Source organism: Oncorhynchus mykiss, chromosome 23, assembly GCF_057628025.1.
Source record: "Oncorhynchus mykiss isolate SJ-2025 chromosome 23, ASM5762802v1, whole genome shotgun sequence".
In the NCBI taxonomy this organism is placed as follows: domain Eukaryota; kingdom Metazoa; phylum Chordata; class Actinopteri; order Salmoniformes; family Salmonidae; genus Oncorhynchus; species Oncorhynchus mykiss.
Genome location: NC_143044.1, coordinates 61,727,501 through 61,748,640, shown reverse-complemented (window position 1 = coordinate 61,748,640; position 21,140 = coordinate 61,727,501). Strand labels below are relative to the sequence as shown.

The 21,140-nt window shown below is 50.2% G+C and overlaps 1 protein-coding gene across 1 annotated transcript in view; it reads right to left on the bottom strand.

Moving 5' to 3' along the window:
• The window catches only part of syde1 (synapse defective Rho GTPase homolog 1), a 76,503-nt gene that overhangs the window by 29,590 nt on the left and 25,773 nt on the right, over positions 1 to 21,140 (bottom strand). The window contains exons 2-6 of the mRNA XM_090217879.1: positions 11,545 to 12,615; positions 9,571 to 10,301; positions 8,681 to 8,912; positions 7,000 to 7,229; positions 5,995 to 6,121 (exon numbers count right to left, since the gene is read on the bottom strand). Coding sequence (XP_090074005.1) covers positions 5,995 to 6,121; positions 7,000 to 7,229; positions 8,681 to 8,912; positions 9,571 to 10,301; positions 11,545 to 12,615 — 2,391 coding nt within the window. The remainder of the gene's footprint in view (positions 1 to 5,994; positions 6,122 to 6,999; positions 7,230 to 8,680; positions 8,913 to 9,570; positions 10,302 to 11,544; positions 12,616 to 21,140) is intronic.

Sequence of the window (21,140 nt, the reverse complement as noted above, 5' to 3'; positions counted from 1 at the left end):
GGACAGGGGACAGACCTGTGATGACGTTGATGTCAGGATAGAGACTGGTGTAGGGGGACAGGGGACTGACCTGTGATGACGTTGATGTCAGGATAGAGACTGGTGTAGGGGGATAGGGGACTGACCTGTGATGGCGTTGATGCCAGGATAGAGACTGGTGTAGGGGGACAGGGGACTGACCTGTGATGACGTTGATGCTGATAGAGACTGGTGTAGGGGGATAGGGGACTGACCCGTGATGACGTTGATGCTGATAGAGACTGGTGTAGGGGGATAGGGGACTGACCTGTGATGACGTTGATGCTGATAGAGACTGGTGTAGGGGGATAGGGGACTGACCTGTGATGACGTTGATGCTGATAGAGACTGGTGTAGGCGGATAGGGGACTGACCTGTGATGGCGTTGATGTCAAGATAGAGACTGGTGTAGGGGGACAGGGGACTGACCTGTGATGACGTTGATGTCAGGATAGAGACTGGTGTAGGGGGATAGGGGACTGACCTGTGATGACGTTGATGTCAGGATAGAGACTGGTGTAGGGGGACAGGGGACTGACCTGTGATGACGTTGATGCTGATAGAGACTGGTGTAGGGGGACAGGGGACTGACCTGTGATGACGTTGATGTCAGGATAGAGACTGATGTAGGGGGACAGGGGACTGACCTGTGATGACGTTGATGTCAGGATAGAGACTGGTGTAGGGGGACAGGGGACTGACCTGTGATGACTTTGATGCTGATAGAGACTGGTGTAGGGGGATAGGGGACTGACCTGTGATGACGTTGATGCTGATAGAGACTGGTGTAGGGGGATAGGGGACTGACCTGTGATGACGTTGATGCTGATAGAGACTGGTGTAGGGGGACAGGGGACTGACCTGTGATGACGTTGATGCTGATAGAGACTGGTGTAAGGGGACAGGGGACTGACCTGTGATGACGTTGATGTCAGGATAGAGACTGGTGTAGGGGGACAGGGGACTGACCTGTGATGACGTTGATGTCAGGATAGAGACAGGTGTAGGGGGATAGGTGACTGACCTGTGATGACGTTGATGTCAGGATAGAGACTGGTGTAGGGGGACAGGGGACTGTGATGACGTTGAGGTCAGGATAGAGACTGGGGACAGGGGACTGACCTGTGATGACGTTGATGTCAGGATAGAGACTGGTGTAGGGGGACAGGGGACTGACCTGTGATAACGTTGATGCTGATAGAGACAGGTGTAGGGGGACAGGGGACTGACCTGTGATGACGTTGATGTCAGGATAGAGACTGGTGTAGGGGGACAGGGGACTGACCTGTGATGACGTTGATGCTGATAGAGACTGGTGTAAGGGGACAGGGGACTGACCTGTGATGACGTTGATGCTGATAGAGACTGGTGTAGGGGGATAGGGGACTGACCTGTGATGACGTTGATGCTCCTAGAGACTGGTGTAGGGGGACAGGGGACTGACCTGTGATGACGTTGATGTCAGGATAGAGACTGGTGTAGGGGGACAGGGGACTGACCTGTGATGGCGTTGATGTCAAGATAGAGACTGGTGTAGGGGGACAGGGGACTGACCTGTGATGACGTTGATGTCAGGATAGAGACTGGTGTAGGGGGACAGGGGACTGACCTGTGATGACGTTGATGCTGATAGAGACTGGTGTAGGGGGATAGGGGACTGACCTGTAATGACGTTGATGCTGATAGAGACTGGTGTAGGGGGACAGGGGACTGACCTGTGATGACGTTGATGTCAGGATAGAGACTGGTGTAGGGGGATAGGGGACTGACCTGTGATGACGTTGATGCTGATAGAGACTGGTGTAGGGGGACAGGGGACTGACCTGTAATGACGTTGATGCTGATAGAGACTGGTGTAGGGGGATAGGGGACTGACCTGTAATGACGTTGATGCTGATAGAGAATGGTGTAGGGGGACAGGGGACTGACCTGTGATGACGTTGATGCTGATAGAGACTGGTGTAGGGGGATAGGGGACTGACCTGTGATGACGTTGATGCTCCTAGAGACTGGTGTAGGGGGACAGGGGACTGACCTGTGATGACGTTGATGTCAGGATAGAGACTGGTGTAGGGGGACATGGGACTGACCTGTGATGACGTTGATGCTGATAGAGACTGGTGTAGGGGGATAGGGGACTGACCTGTGATGGCGTTGATGTCAGGATAGAGACTGGTGTAGGGGGACAGGGGACTGACCTGTGATGACGTTGATGTCAGGATAGAGACTGGTGTAGGGGGATAGGGGACTGACCTGTGATGGCGTTGATGTCAGGATAGAGACTGGTGTAGGGGGACAGGGGACTGACCTGTGATGACGTTGATGCTGATAGAGACTGGTGTAGGGGGATAGGGGACTGACCCGTGATGACGTTGATGCTGATAGAGACTGGTGTAGGGGGACAGGGGACTGACCTGTGATGACGTTGATGCTGATAGAGACTGGTGTAGGGGGACAGGGGACTGACCTGTGATGGCGTTGATGTCAAGATAGAGACTGGTGTAGGGGGACAGGGGACTGACCTGTGATGACGTTGATGTCAGGATAGAGACTGGTGTAGGGGGATAGGGGACTGACCTGTGATGACGTTGATGTCAGGATAGAGACTGGTGTAGGGGGACAGGGGACTGACCTGTGATGACGTTGATGCTGATAGAGACTGGTGTAGGGGGACAGGGGACTGACCTGTGATGACGTTGATGTCAGGATAGAGACTGGTGTAGGGGGATAGGGGACTGACCTGTGATGACGTTGATGCTGATAGAGACTGGTGTAGGGGGATAGGGGACTGACCTGTAATGACGTTGATGCTGATAGAGACTGGTGTAGGGGGATAGGGGACTGACCTGTAATGACGTTGATGCTGATAGAGACTGGTGTAGGGGGACAGGGGACTGACCTGTGATGACGTTGATGTCAGGATAGAGACTGGTGTAGGGGGATAGGGGACTGACCTGTGATGACGTTGATGCTGATAGAGACTGGTGTAGGGGGATAGGGGACTGACCTGTAATGACGTTGATGCTGATAGAGACTGGTGTAGGGGGATAGGGGACTGACCTGTGATGACGTTGATGCTGATAGAGACTGGTGTAGGGGGACAGGGGACTGACCTGTGATGACGTTGATGTCAGGATAGAGACTGGTGTAGGGGGACATGGGACTGACCTGTGATGACGTTGATGCTGATAGAGACTGGTGTAGGGGGATAGGGGACTGACCTGTGATGGCGTTGATGTCAGGATAGAGACTGGTGTAGGGGGATAGGGGACTGACCTGTGATGGCGTTGATGTCAGGATAGAGACTGGTGTAGGGGGACAGGGGACTGACCTGTGATGACGTTGATGTCAGGATAGAGACTGGTGTAGGGGGATAGGGGACTGACCTGTGATGGCGTTGATGTCAGGATAGAGACTGGTGTAGGGGGACAGGGGACTGACCTGTGATGACGTTGATGTCAGGATAGAGACTGGGGACAGGGGACAGACCTGTGATGACGTTGATGTCAGGATAGAGACTGGTGTAGGGGGACAGGGGACTGACCTGTGATGACGTTGATGTCAGGATAGAGACTGGTGTAGGGGGATAGGGGACTGACCTGTGATGGCGTTGATGCCAGGATAGAGACTGGTGTAGGGGGACAGGGGACTGACCTGTGATGACGTTGATGCTGATAGAGACTGGTGTAGGGGGATAGGGGACTGACCCGTGATGACGTTGATGCTGATAGAGACTGGTGTAGGGGGATAGGGGACTGACCTGTGATGACGTTGATGCTGATAGAGACTGGTGTAGGGGGATAGGGGACTGACCTGTGATGACGTTGATGCTGATAGAGACTGGTGTAGGCGGATAGGGGACTGACCTGTGATGGCGTTGATGTCAAGATAGAGACTGGTGTAGGGGGACAGGGGACTGACCTGTGATGACGTTGATGTCAGGATAGAGACTGGTGTAGGGGGATAGGGGACTGACCTGTGATGACGTTGATGTCAGGATAGAGACTGATGTAGGGGGATAGGGGACTGACCTGTGATGACGTTGATGCTGATTTTTTTTAATTTTTTTTATTTCACCTTTATTTAACCAGGTAGGCTAGTTGAGAACAAGTTATCATTTGCAACTGCGACCTGGCCAAGATAAGGCATAGCAGTGTGAACAGACAACACAGAGTTACACATGGAGTAAACAATTAACAAGTCAATAACACAGTAGAAAAAAGGGGAGTCTATATATACATTGTGTGCAAAAGGCATGAGAAGGTAGGCAAATAATTACAATTATGCAGATTAACACTGGAGTGATAAATGATCAGATGGTTATGTAAAGGTAGAGATATTGGTGTGCAAAAGAGCAGAAAAATAAATAAATAAAAACAGTATGGGGATGAGGTAGGTAAAATTGGGTGGGCTATTTACCAATAGACTATGTACAGCTGCAGCGATCGGTTAGCTGCTCAGATAGCAGATGTTTGAAGTTGGTGAGGGAGATAAAAGTCTCCAACTTCAGCGATTTTTGCAATTCGTTCCAATCACAGGCAGCAGAGAACTGGAACGAAAGGCGGCCAAATGAGGTGTTGGCTTTAGGGATGATCAGTGAGATACACCTGCTGGAGCGCGTGCTACGGATGGGTGTTGCCATCGTAACCAGTGAACTGAGATAAGGCGGAGCTTTACCTAGCATGGACTTGTAGATGACCTGGAGCCAGTGGGTCTGGCGACGAATATGTAGCGAGGGCCAGCCGACTAGAGCATACAAGTCGCAGTGGTGGGTGGTATAAGGTGCTTTAGTGACAAAACGGATGGCACTGTGATAAACTGCATCCAGTTTGCTGAGTAGAGTGTTGGAAGCAATTTTGTAGATGACATCGCCGAAGTCGAGGATCGGTAGGATAGTCAGTTTTACTAGGGTAAGTTTGGCGGCGTGAGTGAAGGAGGCTTTGTTGCGGAATAGAAAGCCGACTCTTGATTTGATTTTCGATTGGAGATGTTTGATATGGGTCTGGAAGGAGAGTTTAGATTCTAGCCAGACACCTAGGTTCTTATAGATGTCCACATATTCTAGGTCGGAACCATCCAGGGTGGTGATGCTGGTCAGGCGTGCGGGTGCAGGCAGCGAACGGTTGAAAAGCATGCATTTGGTTTTACTAGCGTTTAAGAGCAGTTGGAGGCCACGGAAGGAGTGCTGTATGGCATTGAAGCTCGTTTGGAGGTTAGATAGCACAGTGTCCAAGGACGGGCCGGAAGTATATAGAATGGTGTCGTCTGCGTAGAGGTGGATCAGGGAATCGCCCGCAGCATGAGAAACATCATTGATATATACAGAGAAAAGAGTCGGCCCGAGAAGAGACTGGTGTAGGGGGACAGGGGACTGACCTGTGATGACGTTGATGTCAGGATAGAGACTGGTGTAGGGGGACAGGGGACTGACCTGTGATGACGTTGATGTCAGGATAGAGACTGGTGTAGGGGGACAGGGGACTGACCTGTGATGACGTTGATGTCAGGATAGAGACTGGTGTAGGGGGATAGGGGACAGACCTGTGATGACGTTGATGTCAGGATAGAGACTGGTGTAGGGGGACAGGGGACTGACCTGTGATGACGTTGATGTCAGGATAGAGACTGGTGTAGGGGGATAGGGGACTGACCTGTGATGACGTTGATGTCAGGATAGAGACTGGTGTAGGGGGATAGGGGACAGACCTGTGATGACGTTGATGTCAGGATAGAGACTGGTGTAGGGGGATAGGGGACTGACCTGTGATGACGTTGATGTCAGGATAGAGACTGGTGTAGGGGGACAGGGGACTGTGATGACGTTGAGGTCAGGATAGAGACTGGTGTAGGGGGATAGGGGACTGACCTGTGATGACGTTGATGTCAGGATAGAGACTGGTGTAGGGGGATAGGGGACTGACCTGTGATGACGTTGATGTCAGGATAGAGACTGGTGTAGGGGGATAGGGGACTGACCTGTGATGACGTTGATGTCAGGATAAACCTCTTCATTCAGGCTGACAGCAGCACTGTCCCTCTCAAACGCGTCTCTCAGTTCCTTCTTCACTGCAGCTGAACCACACAGACGGTACAGACCCACCACCTGCAGACAGACAGACAGACAGACCAGAGTATTACCTACAGACAGACAGACAGGCAGACAGACAGGCAGACAGGCAGACAGACAGGCAGACAGACAGATAGACAGACAGACAGACAGGCAGGCAGACAGGCAGGCAGACAGACAGACAGACAGACAGGCAGACAGGCAGACAGGCAAACAGACAGGCAGACAGACAGACAGGCAGACAGACAGGCAGACAGACAGGCAGGCAGGCAGGCAGGCAGACAGACAGATAGACAGACAGACAGGCAGGCAGGCAGGCAGACAGACAGAAACAGTGTAAATGAGGTGGGGGTTGTTGTCCTGTGTAGGAAACAGTGTGAATGAGGTGGGGGTTGTTGTCCTGTGTATGAAACAGTGTAAATGAGGTGGGGGTTGTTGTCCTGTGTATGAAACAGTGTAAATGAGGTGGGGGTTGTTGTCCTGTGTATGAAACAGTGTAAATGAGGTGGGGGTTGTTGTCCTGTGTATGAAACAGTGTGAATGAGGTGGGGGTTGTTGTCCTGTGTATGAAACAGTGTAAATGAGGTGGGGGTTGTTGTCCTGTGTATGAAACAGTGTAAATGAGGTGGGGGTTGTTGTCCTGTGTATGAAACAGTGTAAATGAGGTGGGGGTTGTTGTCCTGTGTATGAAACAGTGTAAATGAGGTGGGGGTTGTTGTCCTGTGTATGAAACAGTGTAAATGAGGTGGGGGTTGTTGTCCTGTGTATGAAACAGTGTAAATGAGGTGGGGGTTGTTGTCCTGTGTATGAAACAGTATAATGAGGTGGGGGTTGTTGTCCTGTGTATGAAACAGTGTAAATGAGGTGGGGGTTGTTGTCCTGTGTATGAAACAGTGTGCTGTAAATTAACTAACCCTCAGTCCTCTCTTCTGGATCTCAGCCACACTCTTCTGTATGAGCAGAGGAACTGGGGCAGCGGTGTTCTCCTTGTCCACCAGGTGGCGCAGCTCCACTCCAAACACCATGGGGGGGTTGAGGTGGCAGGGTCGGGGGTCGGGGGGCTCCCACTGCTCCAGCAGGGTCAGCTTCACGTACAGTAGACCCCTGGGCTCTAATCTAACGCATATCTGCTGAGACCGAGAGGCTGGGGAAGGAGAGGGACACAAGAGATAGCAGAAGGGAAAAGAGAGGGACAGAAGAGATAGCAGAAGGGAAAAGAGAGGGACAGAAGAGATAGCAGAAGGGGAAGGAGAGGGACAGAAATGATAGCAGAAGGGGAAGGAGAGGGACAGCAGGAGGGGAAGGAGAGGGACAGAAGAGATAGCAGAAGGGGAAGGAGAGGGACAGAAGAGATAGCAGAAGGGGAAGGAGAGGGAGAGAAGAGATAGCAGAAGGGGAAGGAGATGGACAGAAGAGATAGCAGAAGGGGAAGGAGAGGGACAGAAGAGATAGCAGAAGGGGAAGGAGAGGGACAGACGAGATAGCAGAAGGGGAAGGAGAGGGAGAGAAGAGATAGCAGAAGGGGAAGGAGATGGACAGAAGAGATAGCAGAAGGGGAAGGAGAGGGACAGAAATGATAGCAGAAGGGGAAGGAGATGGACAGCAGGAGGGGAAGGAGAGGGACAGAAGAGATAGCAGAAGGGGAAGGAGAGGGACAGAAGAGATAGCAGAAGGGGAAGGAGAGGGACAGAAATGATAGCAGAAGGGGAAGGAGAGGGACAGCAGGAGGGGAAGGAGAGGGACAGAAGAGATAGCAGAAGGGGAAGGAGAGGGACAGAAGAGATAGCAGAAGGGGAAGGAGAGGGACAGACGAGATAGCAGAAGGGGAAGGAGAGGGACAGACGAGATAGCAGAAGCGGAAGGAGAGGGAGAGAAGAGATAGCAGAAGGAGAAGGAGAGGGAGAGAAGAGATAGCAGAAGGGGAAGGAGAGGGACAGAAGAGATAGCAGAAGGGGAAGGAGAGGGACAGAAGAGATAGCAGAAGGGGAAGGAGAGGGACAGAAGAGATAGCAGAAGGAGAAGGAGAGGGACAGACGAGATAGCAGAAGGGGAAGGAGAGGGACAGAAGAGATAGCAGAAGGGGAAGGAGAGGGACAGACGAGATAGCAGAAGCGGAAGGAGAGGGAGAGAAGAGATAGCAGAAGGAGAAGGAGAGGGAGAGAAGAGATAGCAGAAGGGGAAGGAGAGGGACAGAAGAGATAGCAGAAGGGGAAGGAGAGGGACAGAAGAGATAGCAGAAGGGAAAGGAGAGGGACAGAAGTGATAGCAGAGGGAGAAGGAGAGGGGCAGAAGGAGGGGAAGGAGAGGGACAGAAGAGATAGCAGAAGGAGAAGGAGAGGGACAGAAGTGATAGCAGAGGGAGAAGGAGAGGGGCAGAAGGAGGGGAATGAACAAGAGAAGGACAAACACAGTCGATTGACAGAGTGATTCCAAAAGAAGATCAGACAAAATAAAGTCCACTGGTATGGAAACCCCTTCTGTTGCATCCCTCACAGTGCCAAGCATCAGTGAAGTGGATGGTACAATAACAACAGTGAGACATAGAGGTTCATCCACTACGTTCACATGAACTTTTAACTCTCTGGTTGCTCCTACCTTTGAACAGAGGGGGTATGGACACAGCCCCCAGACAGCAGACCCTGTTCCTGGTCGCTGCTGTGGAGTCGCTGCCCTTCGTGGTGGTAGTCTCAGCCCCGGGGTAAGGGGTGAGCACCACCAGTTTCAGCAGCCTGGCCCTCTCCAGCTCCAGGTTAAAGGTGTGGTTGAGGGGCAGAGAGCCCCCCCTGGAGGTTAGCAGGCCGGTACGGGCCCTGGTTACACCATCCACCTGATGAACACAATGGAAAATAAGTTGCACTGGTTGGTGTTATTCTCAATGATACTAAATACATTGTAGACAGACAGACAGACAGACAGACAGACAGTGTTATTCTCAATGATACTAAATACATTGTAGACAGACAGACAGACAGACAGACAGACAGACAGTGTTATTCTCAATGATACTAAATACATTGTAGACAGACAGACAGGCAGGCAGACAGACAGTGTTATTCTCAATGATACTAAATACATTGTAGACAGACAGACAGACAGACAGACAGACAGTGTTATTCTCAATGATACTAAATACATTGCAGACAGACAGACAGGCAGGCAGACAGACAGTGTTATTCTCAATGATACTAAATACATTGCAGACAGACAGACAGGCAGGCAGACAGACAGTGTTATTCTCAATGATACTAAATACATTGTAGACAGACAGACAGACAGACAGACAGGCAGGCAGACAGACAGGCAGGCAGGCAGGCAGGCAGGCAGGCAGGCAGGCAGGCAGGCAGACAGACAGACAGGCAGGCAGGCAGGCAGGCAGGCAGGCAGGCAGGCAGACAGACAGACAGACAGACAGACAGACAGACAGACAGAGACAGACAGGCAGACAGACAGACAGACAGACAGACAGACAGACAGACAAAAATCACCTGGATGGCACAGAACACCTCCTTACTGGCGTCCTGTTTAGGGGCCCTCAGCAGTTTCTCCACCCCAACGAGATGCACCGTAAGCAGGCCGGAAACGCGCTGGGCGCACCGTGGCTGGTCTGACAAGTTGTAGACTCTGAACGAGCTCAGGTCAGAGGTCATGGTCACTCCCTCCTGACTGGAGTGGTGGGTGGAGCGGGGTGGTGGAAGAGGGGGGTTGTGGGCCGAGCAGGGTCCCCCTGGTCCACCCTGTTTGGGCAGCAGCTCAGGTGAGTCTCCGTCGCTCAGGTAGCCCCCCTTACTGGCGGCAGAGGAACGTCCCCTGGAGGAGCGTCGTTGTGGTCTCGCCGGGGCCGAAGTGTCCAGGTGGTACCTGCTGATCACCTCGTTGGACTGCTCCTTACGGACGTCTGGGGGTGATGTCCCCTCTCCACCCCCGTCCCCTCCTCCTCGGCCCGTCCCCTCCTTCCCATGGCGATGGGAGCGCGAGGAGCGCAGGCTGAGTTTACGGCGGAGTTCGGGGAGTTTCTTCATCTTCATGGAAAGGGATTTCCGGACCATTCCTGGGGATTTGATCCTGTCCATCATGCTGCTGGCCACGCCCCCTTTCTTCTGGGCCCCGGGGCTGTCTGAGGGGACTGACACACCTCCTCCGGAGCTGGAAACACCCACTTCTCCACCTGCAACCCCGAAAGACTGCAGTTCCTCACTCTGGATCTGTTGAATTACATCTGAGATGGATGGAGAGAGGAGAGATGATGGAGAGTGGAGAGATGATGGAGAGAGGAGAGATGATGGAGAGAGGAAGAGATGATGGAGAGAGGAGAGATGATGGAGAGAGGATATGAATGGAGAGAGGAGAGATGATGGAGAGAGGAGAGGGGTGGAGGGGGGAGAGGGATGGAGGGAAGAGAGGGATGGAGAGAGGAGAGAGAAGGAGAGAGGAGAGAGAAGGAGAGAGGAGAGGGATGGAGAGAGGAGAGGGATGGAGAGAGGAGAGAGAATGAGAGAGGAGGGGAATGGAGAGAGGAGGGGAATGGAGAGAGGAGAGATGATGGAGAGAGGAGGGGGATGGAGAGAGCAGGGGAATGGAGAGAGGAGGGGAATGGAGAGAGGAGAGAGAAGGAGAGAGGAGAGGGATGGAGAGAGGAGAGGGATGGAGAGAGGAGAGAGAATGAGAGAGGAGGGGAAATGGAGAGAGGAGAGATGATGGAGAGAGGAGGGGAATGGAGAGAGCAGGGGAATGGAGAGAGGAGGGGAATGGAGAGAGGAGAGATGATGGAGAGAGCAGGGGAATGGAGAGAGGAGGGGAATGGAGAGAGGAGAGGGATGGAGAGAGGAGAGGGATGGAGAGAGGAGAGAGAAGGAGAGAGATGGGGAGAGGAGAGGGATGGAGAGAGGAGAGAGAAGGAGAGAAGAGAGGAGAAAGATGTCATATAGCAACAGTAGTTATCTGTAGGTGACTACACTACCTTCATGTGGCTACAGTAGTTATCTGTAGGTGACTACAGTAGTTATCTGTCGGTGACTACAGTAGTTATCTGTAGGTGACTACGGTAGTTATCTGTAGGTGACTACAGTAGTTATCTGTAGGTGACTACAGTAGTTATCTGTAGGTGACTACAGTACCTTCATGTAGCTACAGTAGTTACCTGTAGGTGACTACAGTAGTTATCTGTAGGTGACTACAGTAGTTATCTGTAGGTGACTACAGTAGTTATCTGTAGGTGACTACAGTAGTTATCTGTAGGTGACTACAGTAGTTATCTGTAGGTGACTACAGTAGTTATCTGTAGGTGACTACAGTAGTTATCTGTAGGTGACTACAGTAGTTATCTGTAGGTGACTACACTACCTTCATGTAGCTACAGTAGTTATCTGTAGGTGACTACAGTAGTTATCTGTAGGTGACTACAGTACCTGTATCATATGAATCATGTGGCTACAGTAGCTTGTTCTACAGTATGTACTTACCTGGGCTGTCTCCGTCTCTGTCTCTCCTACTGCAGGCTGAGCTGTCTAATGTGATGGCTTTGGTCTGATGGGCGCTGTCTGGGCTGGAGCCACCTGAAGGGCACTGGTTCTGGGTGGCATGACGCTCTAAACGGGAGGCCCCTCCTCCTCCACCGGTGCCAGGGCTCACCACCATCCCTGCCCGCCGCTGGCTCCTCATCTGGGGATCCCTCGACGTCTCTGACAGCCCCTCTGTCTCCCTCCTCCTCCAGGGGTTCTCACTGTCTAACCTAACACCCCCTCCCCCTCCTCCCCCTCCTCCTCCTCCTCCTCCTCCTCCTCCTCCTCCACCTCCTCCCCCTCCTCCTCCTCCTCCTCCACCTCCTCCTCCTCCTTCTCCTCCACCTCCTCTTAAACGTCCTAAACCTCCGATGCCACGCAACACGTCCTCCTCCTCTGGAATAGGGTTGTACCAAATGTTGTTGTCCCCTTCTGTGCGTTGCCTCAGCTCAGCGAAGCAGTTGGGGGGGAGGCCTAGACGCGAGTAGGACTCGTCGGCAGCCTGGCTCTTTCCTGTGGACAGTACCCAGGCTCTGCTGCTCCTGTCCAGGGTCTGGAGATAGGCCCCTGACCCCGAGGACTTCACCATACAGGAGGAGACACAGATCTCAGCGTAACCTCCTATAGGGTTGGTGAACTCTGGGACTGCGGTGTGGACAGGGGGAGGAGGCTCACAGAAGGAGGTGCTACATTGTCCCTGATGCTCCCAGTCTAAATCATCACACCTCCTCCTGTCCAGCCCGGCCTCCACTAACGTCTTCTGGCTCCAGGCCTGTTTGGAGGTTGAGACCTGGGCCTTTCCTGAGCTGCTATCCGAGTCACAAGCCCCGTAGAGCAGGCTGTGAGAGCCCTCTGTGCCTGGTGTGGAGGCCAGTTTGGCCCACTGCTGTTTCTTGGCCACTGTTATCTGGGTGCGTTGGGTGGTGGTGCTGTCCTCCGTTGGCGTGGTCGGGGGTTCGGCCTCCGCTGTTGTTACCGTTGACAACGATGAGGATGAAGCGCTTTGGATGACATCACTCTTCCGCTGGATGTCTGGAGGGAAACAACGCAACTATTATGGTCTGTATTATGGTCATTATCCAGTCCAATAAAGACTGTATTATGGTCATTATCCAGTCCAATAAAGACTGTATTCTGGTCATTATCCAGTCCAATAAAGACTGTATTATGGTCATTATCCAGTCCAATAAAGACTGTATTCTGGTCATTATCCAGTCCAATAAAGACTGTATTATGGTCATTATCCAGTCCAATAAAGACTGTATTCTGGTCATTATCCAGTCCAATAAAGACTGTATTCTGGTCATTATCCAGTCCAATAAAGACTGTATTATGGTTATTATCCAGTCCAATAAAGACTGTATTCTGGTCATTATCCAGTCCAATAAAGACTATTATGGTCATTATCCAGTCCAATAAAGACTGTATTATGGTCATTATCCAGTCCAATAAAGACTATTATGGTCATTATCCAGTCCAATAAAGACTGTATTATGGTCATTATCCAGTCCAATAAAGACTGTATTATGGTCATTATCCAGTCCAATAAAGACTGTATTATGGTCATTATCCAGTCCAATAAAGACTGTATTATGGTCATTATCCAGTCCAATAAAGACTGTATTATGGTCATTATCCAGTCCAATAAAGACTGTATTCTGGTCATTATCCAGTCCAATAAAGACTGTATTATGGTCATTATCCAGTCCAATAAAGACTGTATTATGGTCATTATCCAGTCCAATAAAGACTGTATTATGGTCATTATCCAGTCCAATAAAGACTGTATTATGGTCATTATCCAGTCCAATAAAGACTGTATTATGGTCATTATCCAGTCCAATAAAGACTGTATTCTGGTCATTATCCAGTCCAATAAAGACTGTATTATGGTCATTATCCAGTCCAATAAAGACTGTATTATGGTCATTATCCAGTCCAATAAAGACTGTATTATGGTCATTATCCAGTCCAATAAAGACTGTATTATGGTCATTATCCAGTCCAATAAAGACTGTATTATGGTCATTATCCAGTCCAAAAAAGACTGTATTATGGTCATTATCCAGTCCAATAAAGACTGTATTCTGGTCATTATCCAGTCCAATAAAGACTGTATTATGGTCATTATCCAGTCCAATAAAGACCGTACTTGGTATCAACATCTTGGCTTCATAAATACAAGGCTACAAGACATTGACTTTGATGGTTAACGAGAGACGTTCCTAATGAAACGATGGGCAACGAGAGGCGTTCCTAATGAAACGATGGGCAACGAGAGACGTTCCTAATGAAACGATGGGCAACGAGAGACGTTCCTAATGAAACGATGGGCAACGAGAGACGTTCCTAATGAAACGATGGGCAACGAGAGATGTTCCTAATGAAACGATGGGCAACGAGAGACGTTCCTAATGAAACGATGGGCAACGAGAGACGTTCCTAATGAAACGATGGGCAACGAGAGACGTTCCTAATGAAACTATGGGCAACGAGAGACGTTCCTAATGAAACGATGGGCAACGAGAGACGTTCCTAATGAAACGATGGGCAACGAGAGACGTTCCTAATGAAACGATGGGCAACGAGAGACGTTCCTAATGAAACGATGGGCAACGAGAGACGTTCCTAATGAAAAGATGGGCAACGAGAGACGTTCCTAATGAAACTATGGGCAACGAGAGACAGTCCTAATGAAACGATGGGCAACAAGAGACATTTCTAATGAAACGATGGGCAACGAGAGATGTTCCTAATGAAACAATCGATGGGCAACGAGAGACATTCCTAATGAAACGATGGGCAACGAGAGACGTTCCTAATGAAACGATGGGCAACGAGAGACGTTCCTAATGAAACTATGGGCAACGAGAGACAATCCTAATGAAACGATGGGCAACGAGAGACGTTCCTAATGAAACGATGGGCAACGAGAGACGTTCCTAATGAAACTATGGGCAACGAGAGACGTTCCTAATGAAACGATGGGCAACGAGAGACGTTCCTAATGAAACGATGGGCAACGAGAGACGTTCCTAATGAAACTATGGGCAACGAGAGACAATCCTAATGAAACGATGGGCAACGAGAGACGTTCCTAATGAAACGATGGGCAACGAGAGACGTTCCTAATGAAACTATGGGCAACGAGAGACGTTCCTAATGAAACGATGGGCAACGAGAGACGTTCCTAATGAAACGATGGGCAACGAGAGACGTTCCTAATGAAACGATGGGCGACGAGAGACGTTCCTAATGAAACGATGGGCAACGAGAGACATTCCTAATGAAATAATGGGCAACGAGAGACGTTCCTAATGAAACGATGGGCAACGAGAGATGTTCCTAATGAAACAATCGATGGGCAACGAGAGACATTCCTAATGAAACGATGGGCAACGAGAGACGTTCCTAATGAAACGATGGGCAACGAGAGACGTTCCTAATGAAACTATGGGCAACGAGAGACAATCCTAATGAAACGATGGGCAACGAGAGACATTCCTAATGAAACGATGGACAACGAGAGACGTTCCTAATGAAACTATGGGCAACGAGAGACAATCCTAATGAAACGATGGGCAACGAGAGACATTCCTAATGAAATAATGGGCAACGAGAGACGTTCCTAATGAAACGATGGGCAACGAGAGACGTTCCTAATGAAACTATGGGCAACGAGAGACAATCCTAATGAAACGATGGGCAACGAGAGACATTCCTAATGAAATAATGGGCAACGAGAGACGTTCCTAATGAAACGATGGGCAACGAGAGACGTTCCTAATGAAACGATGGGCAACGAGAGACGTTCCTAATGAAACTATGGGCAACGAGAGACGATCCTAATGAAACGATGGGCAACGAGAGACGTTCCTAATGAAACGATGGGCAACGAGAGACGTTCCTAATGAAACGATGGGCAACGAGAGACATTCCTAATGAAACGATGGGCAACGAGAGACGTTCCTAATGAAACGATGGGCAACGAGAGACGTTCCTAATGAAACGATGGGCAACGAGAGACGTTCCTAATGAAACGATGGGCAACGAGAGATGTTCCTAATGAAACGATGTGCAACGAGAGACGTTCCTAATGAAACGATGGGCAACGAGAGACGTTCCTAATGAAACGATGGGCAACGAGAGACGTTCCTAATGAAACTATGGGCAACGAGAGACGTTCCTAATGAAACGATGGGCAACGAGAGACGTTCCTAATGAAACGATGGGCAACGAGAGACGTTCCTAATGAAACAATGGGCAACGAGAGACGTTCCTAATGAAACGATGGGCAACGAGAGACGTTCCTAATGAAAAGATGGGCAACGAGAGACGTTCCTAATGAAACTATGGGCAACGAGAGACAGTCCTAATGAAACGATGGGCAACAAGAGACATTTCTAATGAAACGATGGGCAACGAGAGACGTTCCTAATGAAACGATGGGCAACGAGAGACGTTCCTAATGAAACGATGGGCAACGAGAGACGTTCCTAATGAAACGATGGGCAACGAGAGACGTTCCTAATGAAACTATGGGCAACGAGAGACAATCCTAATGAAACGATGGGCAACGAGAGACGTTCCTAATGAAACGATGGGCAACGAGAGACGTTCCTAATGAAACTATGGGCAACGAGAGACGTTCCTAATGAAACGATGGGCAACGAGAGACGTTCCTAATGAAACGATGGGCAACGAGAGACGTTCCTAATGAAACGATGGGCGACGAGAGACGTTCCTAATGAAACGATGGGCAACGAGAGACATTCCTAATGAAATAATGGGCAACGAGAGACGTTCCTAATGAAACGATGGGCAACGAGAGATGTTCCTAATGAAACAATCGATGGGCAACGAGAGACATTCCTAATGAAACGATGGGCAACGAGAGACGTTCCTAATGAAACGATGGGCGACGAGAGACGTTCCTAATGAAACGATGGGCAACGAGAGACATTCCTAATGAAATAATGGGCAACGAGAGACGTTCCTAATGAAACGATGGGCAACGAGAGACATTCCTAATGAAATAATGGGCAACGAGAGACGTTCCTAATGAAACGATGGGCAACGAGAGATGTTCCTAATGAAACAATCGATGGGCAACGAGAGACATTCCTAATGAAACGATGGGCAACGAGAGACGTTCCTAATGAAACGATGGGCGACGAGAGACGTTCCTAATGAAACGATGGGCAACGAGAGACATTCCTAATGAAATAATGGGCAACGAGAGACGTTCCTAATGAAACGATGGGCAACGAGAGATGTTCCTAATGAAACAATCGATGGGCAACGAGAGACATTCCTAATGAAACGATGGGCAACGAGAGACGTTCCTAATGAAACGATGGGCAACGAGAGACGTTCCTAATGAAACTATGGGCAACGAGAGACAATCCTAATGAAACGATGGGAAACAAGAGACATTCCTAATGAAATAATGGGCAACGAGAGACGTTCCTAATGAAACGATGGGCAACGAGAGACGTTCCTAATGAAACTATGGGCAACGAGAGACAATCCTAATGAAACGATGGGCAACGAGAGACATTCCTAATGAAATAATGGGCAACGAGAGACGTTCCTAATGAAACGATGGGCAACGAGAGACGTTCCTAATGAAACGATGGGCAACGAGAGACGTTCCTAATGAAACTATGGGCAACGAGAGACGATCCTAATGAAACGATGGGCAACGAGAGACGTTCCTAATGAAACGATGGGCAACGAGAGACGTTCCTAATGAAACGATGGGCAACGAGAGACATTCCTAATGAAACGATGGGCAACGAGAGACGTTCCTAATGAAACGATGGGCAACGAGAGACGTTCCTAATGAAACTATGGGCAACGAGAGACGATCCTAATGAAACGATGGGCAACGAGAGACGTTCCTAATGAAACGATGGGCAACGAGAGACGTTCCTAATGAAACGATGGGCAACGAGAGACATTCCTAATGAAACGATGGGCAACGAGAGACGTTCCTAATGAAACGATGGGCAACGAGAGACGTTCCTAATGAAACGATGGGCGACGAGAGACGTTCCTAATGAAACGATGGGCAACGAGAGACATTCCTAATGAAATAATGGGCAACGAGAGACGTTCCTAATGAAACGATGGGCAACGAGAGATGTTCCTAATGAAACAATCGATGGGCAACGAGAGACATTCCTAATGAAACGATGGGCAACGAGAGACGTTCCTAATGAAACGATGGGCAACGAGAGACGTTCCTAATGAAACTATGGGCAACGAGAGACAATCCTAATGAAACGATGGGCAACGAGAGACATTCCTAATGAAACGATGGACAACGAGAGACGTTCCTAATGAAACTATGGGCAACGAGAGACAATCCTAATGAAACGATGGGCAACGAGAGACATTCCTAATGAAACGATGGGCAACGAGAGACGTTCCTAATGAAACGATGGGCAACGAGAGACGTTCCTAATGAAACGATGGGCGACGAGAGACGTTCCTAATGAAACGATGGGCGACGAGAGACGTTCCTAATGAAACGATGGGCGACGAGAGACGTTCCTAATGAAACGATGGGCGACGAGAGACGTTCCTAATGAAACGATCGATGGGCGACGAGAGACATTCCTAATGAAATGTGACCTTTAAAGGACAAACTCAACTAATAGTCCACTAAACTGAATGGCGGATAAACGAGTTAGTTGAGCTTCTGCCAACTCAAAGCCACATGCTTTGCTGTCACAGAAGGACAGTAAGCATTTCCTTTACCGCTATTGATTTGTGTGACTGACTTGGTCCCAAGAACAACATTTTTTTTCAAATGTGTTTCTGTCTACAATGAGTCATGAGGAAAAAGAGAGGAGAGGAGAGGAGAGGAGAGGAGAGAATAGTCGGAAAATGAAAGAGCATAAACAGCTTCAGAGCGAAGGAGAGGAGTAGGGGGTTAGCTATTTAGTGGTTTGTTAAGTCTCTCTCTCTCTCTCCATAACTCAGTCCCATCTCTCTCTCTCTCTCTCTCTCTCCATAACTCAGTCCCATCTCTCTCTCTCCTTCGCACATTCTCTCTCTCTCCTTTGCTCTCTCTCTCTCTCTCTCTCGCTCCATACCTCAGTCCCATCTCTCTCTCTCTCTCCATACCTCAGTCCCATCTCTCTCTCTCTCTCTCTCTCTCTCCATACCTCAGTCCCATCTCTCTCTCTCTCTCTCTCCATACCTGTCCCATCTCTCTCACTCTCTCTCTCGCTCCATACCTCAGTCCCATCTCTCTCTCTCTCTCTCTCTCCATACCTGTCCCATCTCTCTCACTCTCTCTCTCGCTCCATACCCCAGTCCCATCTCTATCACACTCTCTCTCTCTCTCCATACCTCAGTCCCATCTCTCTCCCTCTCTCTCGCTGACATCCTGCACATCTGGATTCCTCTCTCCCTGTTCCTTTACTCTTCCCTCTCCTTCCCCCCCCCCCTCTGCTCTCTCTCTCTCTCTCCTCTTTTTCCTGTGGCTGTCTTCTCTCTCCTTCCTCTCCTTCCCTCCTCTGCTCCCTCTCTCTCTCCTCTTCTTCCTGTGGCTGTCTTCTCTCTCCTTCCTCTCCTTCCCTCCTCTGCTCCCTCTCCCTCTCTCTCTCCTCTTTTTCCTGTGGCTGTCTTCCCTCTCCTTCCTCTCCTCCCCTCCTCTGTTCTCTCTCCCTCTCTCCTCTTTTTCCTGTGTCCTCTCTCTCTAGTTTGTGTGTGTGAGCCTGGTGACATCCAATAATATGGGCCGCAGGAATCATGAATAACCCCACTGTGTCTGTCTACAGTCTAATCCGTTATATACAGTGCCTTCGGAAACTATTCAGACCTTTCCCCACATTTTGTCAGGGTTACAGCCTTATTCTAAAAAAAAAAAAAAAACTATTTTGCCCTCATCAATCTACGGACCCTTTACTCTGTTCTTTGTTGAATCACCTTTAGCAGCGATTACAGCCGCGAGCCTCCTTCGGTAGGACAGCCGCGAGCCTCCTTCGGTAGGACAGCCGCGAGCCTCCTTCGGTAGGACAGCCGCGAGCCTCCTTCGGTAGGACAGCCGCGAGCCTCCTTCGGTAGGACAGCCGCGAGCTTCCTTCGGTAGGACAGCCGCGAGCCTCCTTCGGTAGGACAGCCGCGAGCCTCCTTCGGTAGGACAGCCGTGAGCTTCCTTCGGTAGGACAGCCGCGAGCCTCCTTCGGTAGGACAGCCGCGAGCCTCCTTCGGTAGGACAGCCGCGAGCCTCCTTCGGTAGGACAGCCGCGAGCCTCCTTCGGTAGGACAGCCGCGAGCCTCCTTCGGTAGGACAGCCGCGAGCCTCCTTCGGTAGGACAGCCGCGAGCCTCCTTCGGTAAGACGTTTCTTCTCCCCGTTCTTCTCTGCAGATAAAGGCTGGTGGAGTGCTGCAGAGATGGTTGTCCTTCTGGAAGGTTCTCCCATCTCCACAGTGGAACTCTGGAGCTCTGTCAGAGTGACTATCGGGTTCTTGGTCACTGACCTTCTCTTCCCGGATTGGTCAGTTTGGCCGGGCGGCCAGCTCCAGGAAGAGTCTTGGTGTTTCCAAACTTCTTCCATTTAATAAGAATGATGGAGGCCACTGTGTTCTTGGGGGACCTTCAATGCTGCAGAATGATGGAGGCCACTGTGTTCTTGGGGGACCTTCAATGCTGCAGAATGATGGAGGCCACTGTGTTCTTGGGGACCTTCAATGCTGCAGAATGATGGAGGCCCCTGTGTTCTTGGGGACCTTCAATGCTGCAGAATGATGGAGGCCACTGTGTTCTTGGGGGACCTTCAATGCTGCAGAATGATGGAGGCCACTGTGTTCTTGGGGGACCTTCAATGCTGCAGAATGATGGAGGCCACTGTGTTCTTGGGGACCTTCAATGCTGCAGAATGATGGAGGCCACTGTGTTCTTGGGGACCTTCAAAAATGCAGAATGATGGAGGCCACTGTGTTCTTGGGGACCTTCAATGCTGCAGAATGATGGAGGCCACTGTGTTCAATTGATTGGACATGATTTGGAAAGGTACACACCTGTTTATATAAGGTCCCACAGTTGACAGTGAATGTCAGAGCAAAAACCAAGCCATGAGGTCGAAGGAATTGTCTGTAGAGTTCCGAGACAGGATTGGGTCGAGACACAGATCTGGGGAAGGGTACAAAAACATGTCTGCAGCATTGAAGGTCCCCAAGAACACAGTGGCCTCAAGAACACAGAAGTTTGAAACCACCAAGACATTTCCTAGAGCTGGCCGCCCGGCCAAACTGAGCAGGGCCTTGGTCAGGGAGGTGACAAAGAACCCCAAAGAACCACTCTGACAGAGCTCCAGAGTTCCTCTGTGGAGATGGGAGAACCTTCCAGAAGGACAACCATCTCTGCAGCACTCCACCAATCAGGCCTTGATGGTAGAATGGCCAGACGGAAGCCACTCCTCAGTAAAAGGCACATGACAGCCAGCTTGGAGTTTGCCAAAAGGCACCTAAAGGACTCTCAGACCATGAGAAACCAGATTCTCTGGTCTGATGAAACCAAGATTGAACTCTTTGGCCTGAA